The 9,554-nt window shown below is 42.1% G+C and overlaps 1 protein-coding gene across 1 annotated transcript in view; it reads left to right on the forward strand.

The window, feature by feature from the left end:
- Positions 1–4,502: 4,502 nt before the first annotated feature.
- LOC108798487 (pre-mRNA-splicing factor 38B-like) overlaps positions 4,503–9,554 on the forward strand; it is a 12,804-nt gene continuing 7,752 nt past the window's right edge. The window contains exon 1 of the mRNA XM_018570251.1: positions 4,503–4,540. Coding sequence (XP_018425753.1) covers positions 4,521–4,540 — 20 coding nt within the window. The 5' untranslated portion in view covers positions 4,503–4,520. The remainder of the gene's footprint in view (positions 4,541–9,554) is intronic.

A 9,554-nucleotide genomic window follows, 5' to 3' on the forward strand; every position in this document is an offset into this window, starting at 1 on the left:
TAATGAATTTTGTGACCAGTGCTAACACTGCAGTGTATATTTGAAGTGCAGTGCAGTGCAGTGTATATTTGTTATATTGTCATATTTGTTATGACCAACTATTGCCATGTTGTTAAACACTTTTCCTTTTGCCTATATATGAGTGTACTTTATTTGCTATGCACTGGCTTTAGTGTCTGGGCATGCAATTACTTCAGTATCTGTGTTTTTCGGTGAGACACAGAATGGCAAACTGAGTGCCAAAGGTGTAACGTTGAATGCGAACAAGGACCCTCTAGAACTAGTGACAGGAAACAGAAGGTGCTATAGTGTAAAGTGGGAGGTGGCGTGGAACTCTGAGGAGGAGAGCAGACAAGGGGGAGAAGAATGCTCACTGAGTATGTAAAGATGAGTTCTGTGGCAGGTCCCTGCAGTGCTGCTGACAGGAAACAGGAAGTGTTCTTCACTTTTTGTTTTATACAGTAAATAAACCCTGTTTGGGATATGCAATAGCAAAATAAATAAATAAAATCATTAAAATGAAATCAGTCAATATTCTGTTTATCCTAAAGCTTTCATAGGTCCTCTGGTGGGCTTGCTGTGTTCTTGTCTTCACTCTTTACCAACTTCCTTTTGGCACCATATGGCCTTCACAAGAAAAAAGACCCCTTCGGCTTGCTTTTCACCTTTGTTGTGCATGCCTGCAGTGGCTCCATTTATTCCTATGAAACAACGATTCTCAGCAGAGGAGATGCGTTAATCACCAGCGCACACGAAGAAGAAAATGTCAATCTACATTACTTTTATTCGGTCTTCCTTACTTTTATTTTACTTTTATTAACGTCACACCATGTTTCAAATACCATTAATGTTCCGGGGCCACGCAGGGTCCCTTCATCAGGGTGACACAGTGAAGGTCACTGTGTCACCCTGATGGCCCTGAATCATTGATTGTATTTAGACATGATGTGATGTTTCAATAAAAGTAAGTTGTAATTTTTCTTTCGTGTGTGCTGGTGATTAACACATCTCCACTTAGAAGTTCTGCACTGCGTGATCCATGACATCACAACAAGCACCACCATCTTTTCAAGGTCACAACGCTGTATGTAGTGCAGGTGAACTACAGCGATTCTCTAAAGGACACTACAAGTACACCTGGCTCATAGGAATGAATAAAGCCGCAGGGTGCATACGCAGAAAGAGAAGCCAGATGAAGGTTTTATTTGCAAAGGTTTTGCAAGGCTGCATGAAAAACATTTCTAGCTCAGGGCTGAATGTAAGCTCACATAAAGGTCAAACGGCAGTGGGTGACAAAGGATGTACTTAGCTGAATGGCTTAGTACAAACATTGAAATTCATTAGCTAGTAGTAGAAGTTGGTCACATTCAGCTGGACTTGTTCTGTAATGTTGAAAACTTTTCACAGGCCACCTCCTTAGTTCTGATGAGTGTCAGGAACATACACAGCATTCATAGCCACACAGTTAAGACTAGGGTTGCCACACGTCCGGTTTTCAACCGGACAGTCCGGGTTTGGCGTCTTGTGTACGGGTGTCCAGCCAGCGGGCACCCGTACACAAGACACGCTGCTGACACCGGCACTTTAAATTTTCTCGCAGATGCGGCTGCGAGGTCCTTGGTAATTGCGATCCAAGACAGTCATATTAATTGACTGAAATTACAGTGGACGTTGATTAAAATAACTCCAGGGCAAGCCGAAAGCCCATTACTACCATTGTACAGAGCCACCATGATCATTTGGTCGCTTAAAACTGTAAAATAACTGAAACTGTGGGTAGCAGATTTCTGTGACTGAAAGCTCATGGAAAGCTCCTACATGGCTAAGCACATGACCAGCATTACAGAACTATATAGAAAGATGGAAGCAAGTGAAAAGGTAGTAGTTATAAAACCCTACTATCAACACACTGCCTTTTGGTATAATATCTCCTAAACTTGGTCATTTCTCTTTAAGGGATTTTCTTAAACTGTATCTCTAGGCATTTTGTTTTCAGTTTTGGATAGAGTGGGTACCATGTCTGAGTCTCCATTGCGTTGATTCGCCCCTTAATTTGTACTACTGACTATTGTCAGTGTGAATGGATATCCAAACTTTTAGAGTTGTTCCCAGAAAAAGAGGTGGGGGCAAATGTCCAGTGGGGACACCTGTTCTGGGAAAAGATGTCTAAGAGGGAAAGTCCGCTCTTTGGAGGAACAGAGTGTCTTGTGCCTACTGCATTTTCCGATGTTAAAGGGTCTGCAGGCACCCTAATGTCCTTCTAAATCAGAATCAAGGCATGGGCTAGAAAGTGTATTAGCTACATTGGTAGTTCAGTGCTTTGCAAAACAATGTACTGTGATTCCTCTCTGATTACCGATTTTGAGCACAACTACATGGAAGCAATTCTATAGGTCACCCTAAAAAGCACCTCATCCTTTAAGGCCCTTTTACTCTGTTCCGTTTTGTTTTCCAGACCTGGACATAGTTGGGGATAATAGGATGAAAAAGGATGCACAACATTGAGCTTCCAATCAGATCTGTCTGACAGACTGACAGGTGGAACTGATCGGACTACCCGTCTGAAGGTGCCTTACAGTCCACTTTGCAATAAATACATCAAGTATAGGGATGAGTGCAACACATTCAGATAATTGATTTTGTTGCAAAATTGTTTAAAGACTCTCAAGCTGTTTAGGGAAAAGGGAAAGGCATTTTCCTCCTCTGAGATGATTTACATGGTCGTGTGTCCTAGTCACCTGTACCAGAGTTTCAGGAAGTAAAGGGAGATATAGTAATCTGCCCTTAGTAAACATGGCCAATGTCAGAAGAATGTGGAGGAAAAGAAAAATAAGGTATGCAAACAATACAAAGCCTGCGATTATTTATAAGTATCTGTTTGTAGATTGTCATTACTCAACATTTCTAAAGGTGACTTTGTTGTTATTTTTAAGCTATGGGTAAAGTTCCTCTTTAAGTTTATTTCATTTCTTTGTATTGTGTTGCTTCATTTTTTTGTGTATTTAATGTTTTTACATTTTTTCTATCTCTGCATGCGATTCCACTTAGCATGTTGCAATGTTAGGTGCACTCCAATGCCATTATTTCTTTTTGGCACCTAGCCATAGAATGTGCGTTATATTGCGCCACATCTCATGGTAACCTATTACCATGTGATGCGGTTTGCTTCGATTTGAGAAAAAAAAGGAGCTTGCACTTCTTTCAGTGCCATTTAGCTGTGGTAGACAGCCAATTCAAATGAATGGACACGCAAAGCACCTCTTGCATGGAACCTTGTGATTAATGCTTTGGACTAGTGTGATTCGGCCCTAAAGGAAGACGGATTTCTCTAAAATGCACAATGAATCCTAACCTACTGGGGGCCCTTGACTGTGCTGCAAATATTATCATACAGCCAAACTAACCCTATGACAGCACTTTATAGGTTCATGCTTGGCGGAAATGGGAAGTAAAAAGTGTTCTGCACGTTGAAATGTAACAGGTTCCTTTGAAAACATTAAAAACGTCACATCCTTTCCCTTGACTAAGCATAGAGGACTGGACAGGGCATTGAGTACTGAGGACTGGATAGAGCATTGAGTACTGAGGACTGGACAGAGCATTGAGTACTGAGGACTGGATAGAGCATTGAGTACTGAGGACTGGACAGAGCATTGAGTACTGAGGACTGGACAGGGCATTGAGTACTCTGGACTGGATAGATCATTGAGTACTGAGGACTGGACAGAGCATTGAGTACTGAGGAATGGACAGAGCATTGAGGACTGGACAGAGGATTGAGTACTGAGGACTGGACAAAGCATTGAGTGCTGAGGACTGAACAGAGCATTGAGTACTGAGGACTGGACAGGGCATTGAGTATTGAGGACTGGACAAAGCATTGAGTACTGAGGACTGGACAGAGCATTGAGGACTGGGCAGGGCATTTAGTACTGAGGACTGGACAGGGCATTGAGTACTGAGGACTGGACAGGGCATTGAGTACTGAGGACTGGACAGGGCATTGAGTACTGAGGACTGGACAGAGCATTGAGTACTGAGGACTGGACAGAGCATTGAGTACTGAGGACTGGACAGAGCATTGCGTACTGAGGACTGGACAGAGCATTGAGTACTGAGGACTGGACAGAGCATTGAGTACTGAGGACTGGACAGAGCATTGAGTACTGAGGACTGGGCAGAGCATTGAGTACTGAGGACTGGACAGGGCATTGAGTACGGAGGACTGGACAGGGCATTGAGTACTGAGGACTAGACAGGGCACTGAAAACTGAGCTGTGGACTGGACTCCACTTCCGGCAACACACACAGCACGCCCTGACACCACATATGTTTGTCTATTTTTGTCAACACACCAATCAGCGTCGCTCTATACCTGTCTGCCTGCGTAATGCGCACAAACCTGCTCTGCGCCACGACGCCGGAAGTTGCTCTGCTGGTTGGCAAGCGTCGCTGCATATTGGTTGGCAGCGTTGGTTGTGTTTTTCCGGGTTGCAGTGTCTGTGCGACGTGCGTTCACCATGGAGGAAGAGCTAGAGCGGTAAGGAGCGGGTATCGCTATATATTTGATGTCCTGTATACTCAGAATAGATGAGATAACGTGCTGTGAAGCATTGTAGTTTACAGGTCCCTATTTCCAGCGAGATTGTGTGCAGTATATAAGAGGTGAATGTCTATGCAGGCACAGCTTGTATATGAAGCAATCGGGGGCAGTGTGCTCTGCTGAATTCCTGCAGTTACAGGATTTGTTCCCCACACATGCTTAGTACACATCCCACATGCAGATCAGAGCTGGCCACGCACATTACAATCTGACTCTACAATCTCATTTACACTCAACAAAAACCAATTTGTGTAAAGTCATACCTGATTAGATAGACATTGGATTGTTTAGGGTCTGTTCACCTTTGTGGGGTTTATGGGTGATGAGGTCTGATGCGTTAAGCACACTTTTTTTGTTTTATTCACACCGCAGTGCGTGGTATTGTGGTACGATTGAGCACATTGTGGGTGGGCGGTGCGTTTGTGGTGCCTTTCAAATGAATCACAATGTACCTCCCACACTGTTAATGCATGGTAGGTGTGTTGTTGCATGTGATTAGAGCATCACACTGGTGTGAATGGCCCTGAAATGTATAACATGCTTGCAACACACCACAATGCATCAGTGAATAGGAGGCTCAAAGTAGTACTCCATGAAAAAGAAAAACAAATCATCTGCTAGATTACTATGCTCTGATCTCTTTTATGCATGCACATTGTCATTTCAGGACAGCCGGGATATATAAAACACCCCATGTGCCTTGGTGCTCAAACCTGGCAGTTTGATTGTATAGATGGCAACCCTGGCGCCTGACTTGTGGGGAACGGTATTGATTGATTATGTCTATGAGGTAGTAAAGGTAGCCATAGACATAATAATCATTGCCAGCCCTTGCTGAAAGCAGTCACCGCATCTATGAGCCCCCAATAACATTTCATGTACTGTGAAAGGATTGTTCACTTTTCAGCACTTTTTGGGATAATCCCTACACTTTGTGATAGCTTCTTCCAGTACCATTGCGTTTCATGTATGTTCCAAGGTCTCAACTCACCTGTTTGGCCAAAGTGGTCATCAGATTGGCTGCATCCATTAAAACAAATATATTTATCCGACCTAAAGGTATCCACACCTCAAAAATACAACAGAGACTTGAATGTTACTTGCTGTTGGCAACGTTGTTGCTTTTCCAGCTGAACTAGTGTTTACAGACTGTAAAGCTCCTGTTTGCACTATTGTGATTTGTCATGCTACAATGCACGACAATGGAAATCCCATTATTCTCTATGCTGCCGTGCAAAATTATGTGATTTTTTTTTTTTTTTGGAAAGGAGCAGGTGCTACAGTCTGTTTTTCACCCTATAGACTTAAATGGGAGCACATATTAAATACATGTAAAAGTGCATGACAGCGAGCCCGGACCCCTAGCACCCTAAACTTTAGATGAACTTCATTGAGCAAAACAAATACACATAACACATGAAAAACACATTAAAACCGCATGAAAATGCAGATACGTGGGTGTGAATGGATTATTAGTGAGTTATATAGTGGTTTGTATTATTGGATCTCTTGGCATGCCACTATTCTCCTAGATAATACATCTAATAACGATAATGTATAAAACATTTAATAACAACATACTAAGTCATCTACAACTTTGTCCCTCGCTACACCACCAACCTCATCTCAAAATATCACCCAAACCGTCCTCTCCGCTCCTATCATGACCTCCTGCTCTCGTGCTCCCTTGTCAGCTCCTTTAATGCTTGCCTCCAGGACTTCTCCAGAGCCTCTCCCATCGTCTGAAACTTCCTACCACTGAAACTTCCTACCACAACCAAAGCGCTGTGCTCCTTCTCTGTCTTTTAGGTGATTCCTGAAAACTCATCTCTTCAGGGAAGCCTGTCCCACCTTGACATAACTGCTCTTTATTGTCTTTTATATCACTTGCCTCTCCTACTAGATTGTGAGCTCTCACCAGCAGAGCCCCCCTAACCCTCCTTAAAATTGTATTGTAACTGTACTGTCTCCCTCCATTTTGTAAAGCGCTGTGCAAACTGTTGGTGGTATATAAATCCTGAACAGTAATAATAATCGATAAAACAAAGATTAGGTTAGTTTAATAACATATCCAAATCCATATTTTATGGGGTATTTATATGTACCCTAAGTATCCCCCTTTTTTTAACCCACCTTCTATGAGACAAGGTTTCTGCTAGCCAAGCAATTCTTTCTGTGTTTATGGAATACAACTAAACAGGGTTGGGGGGTCTTCTTATGTCACCCACGTATAATGCCATTTTAACCTTTCTACTTCGATTTAACAATTTGCCCCTTCAGTCATGTAAATTGAACAATTGACACCTGTACCAGACTCCATAGCGCCATTGGTATTGGATTATGTAATTAGAACAGGGTGGTTTCACAAATATTCACATCGTCATATTCTTGGACAACTGAGATCTGACTTGACACATTTCAAGTCACCAGCACTGTCATTTAAGGTGCAAACATAATCTAATTTATACATAGGTCATACAGTCAATGCTTTGGTGCCAGGCAGGTTCCTTCATTTAAAGGGACATCCTGTTGAAGATCCACACGGCAACATGCATTGTTATCACTACGAGCAACACCATACTTACTTTGGTCACAGCACTGTAAGGAGTGCAGGTGGTATCTGCATTACTTCATTGACACTAGGGATACACACCGAAATTTGCCAAAACATCATGCCTGTGTAGGCAGAGGAGATCGGAGGGGACATAGAGCCGATCCGGCTGCCGGCGCCCAGCAGGGAGGAGAGAAGCTGTCAGGAGGCTGAGCGGGGGTGAGAGGCCAAGCTCTCCTCCTGCACCGCCCTGCTTGGCCTCTTGTCGGGATGGAGAGTGGAGTACAAGCACTCAGCAATGCCTGAGTGTTTGTAAATAACTGAGGACATAGTAAGCTTACTGTGTCCCCAATTATGAATGAGCAGGAAGTGATCTACATCACTTCCTGTTATTCATGATTGTGGACATAGTAACTGATATTATCTCCACAGTCTCTGAATGGACAGGAGCACTCAGTATAGACCGGGGCTTCCTGTTCAAAATAAAAGATATAGGACTCTGTGTTCTCAATCTTTTTATATTTTAAAGGGAAATATCAGGGGTCTGTTTTAGACTAGGGATGCACCAATACCAGTTTTTCAGTATCAAGTACCGATACCTGTGCTTCCGCTGGCATGGAGACGGCTTTAAGGGCAATCAGAAAGCTGGGTGGCGGGCAATGCCTCGCTGCTTCCTGATTGGCCAGGAAGCTGGCTCCATCTTCTACGGTAGAGGAAATGTTCTGGTATCGGAGCATTTGGGCCAGTACGAGTACTCGCACCGATAATAGTATCGGTGCATCCCTAGTTTAGACCTCTGATATTTCCCCAAAGCCCCCCTAACAGTAAAGTAAAAAAATAAATAATACATTTTTTTGAAAAGGTTAGGGGGGAAAAAAATAATTTTTTGGTTTCAGCCGGACAAATTTTTTGTGTTTCAGCCTAAAAATTAAATTTCGGTGCATCTCTACTTATAATATATACGGAAATGATTGGAAATTCTGAAAGGCAGGCAGTAATGCACAGGATTCCATGTTCAAGGTTTCATATTTCATATTCAAGGTTTCCATGAAATATGGTAGAGAGATCACCACTGGAGTTCTGAAGAGATTTATGAAACCAAACTACTTGACTCGTTCCACTAGACCTAAACTAATACTGAAATATAACTTTTGGGTGACCTGCCCAATAAAACGAATTAATTGTTAAATCGATGCTTGAAAATACCTGTCAGAAGAGTAATGTGGGAGCTGTCATTGCTTACATGTTTTTGATGCACATTCTGGGGAACTTTTTTCCCCCTTCCACTAAAAAAAAAATCGCATCAGCATGCTCCTCCGCATGCTGATATTAAATTATCTTACATTCATTAGTTAAACATTTTTCTTTTACTTACAATGTTATTGTTTTTCTACTTCTACGTGGTCCTCTTGAGGATTAGTGATGTAATTTGCCCAAGCTTTGCATCCTGGGAAGGTTGCATCAGTAGAGCATTGCTAGGAAATGTCATCTGTAATCTCATGAGTTCTTAAGGAAAAGATGATGTGCGTGGTCACATGTGACAGAGTTCTAGGAAGTAAAGGGAGATATAATAATCTGCCCTTAGTAAAAATGGCCACTGTGAGAAGAATGGGGAGGAAAAGAAAAATAAGATATGCAAAGAATACAAAGCCGGCGATTATCTAGAAGTATGTGTTTGTAGATTGTCATTACTAAACATTTCTAAAGGTGTCTTTTTGTTGCCATTTCAAAGATCTGGGTAAAGTTCTTCTTTACCAGGGAAGGTAGGATCGGGGTCATGGTTGTACAGCTCGCACCTTTTTAAAAAAAAAAGTCAGCAATGGCATTTTTTTTTTTTAAACATTGCATACAATTAAACACACCCAAATCCACTTCTTTAATAGATTCCTCATGCATGAAGGTGACAGCCTAATGGCATGAATTAGTACCCCGTGTTTGGAAAAAACGCCTGTAAGGTGGCTTGAAAAGTTATATTTCTGTATGGAGGATAATGCCCCTTAATAGTCACTGCCTACTGAATTAAAAACCTTGTATGGATTTATTCATTTATTTACCTACTCTGTGCGAATGACCTTTTATAGGGCTGCAACTAATGTTTATTTTCATAATCAATTAGTTGGCCGATTTTTTTTTTTATTTTTTGATCGGATAAAATCAATAAATACCATCTTTTATGTAAAAACAAAACAAAACACAAGTGGAGTGTTACAAAGGTGACTTCAGAATAAAACTGCATGCACATTTTTTGCTATTGCACCGCACTGGAATGAATGGCATTACGGTGCTGCGCGTTCCAGTGCAGGCGATCGCACTGAGGGCGGGAGGCGTTTTTGGGGTGCCACTGAAAGGAATGACACTACTATGCACATCCTGCAACAGAATTCATTTTTTTTTTTTTTT

This window comes from Nanorana parkeri, unplaced genomic scaffold (genome assembly GCF_000935625.1).
Source record: "Nanorana parkeri isolate BGI_ZX_2015 unplaced genomic scaffold, ASM93562v1 scaffold1487, whole genome shotgun sequence".
Lineage (NCBI taxonomy): Eukaryota > Metazoa > Chordata > Amphibia > Anura > Dicroglossidae > Nanorana > Nanorana parkeri.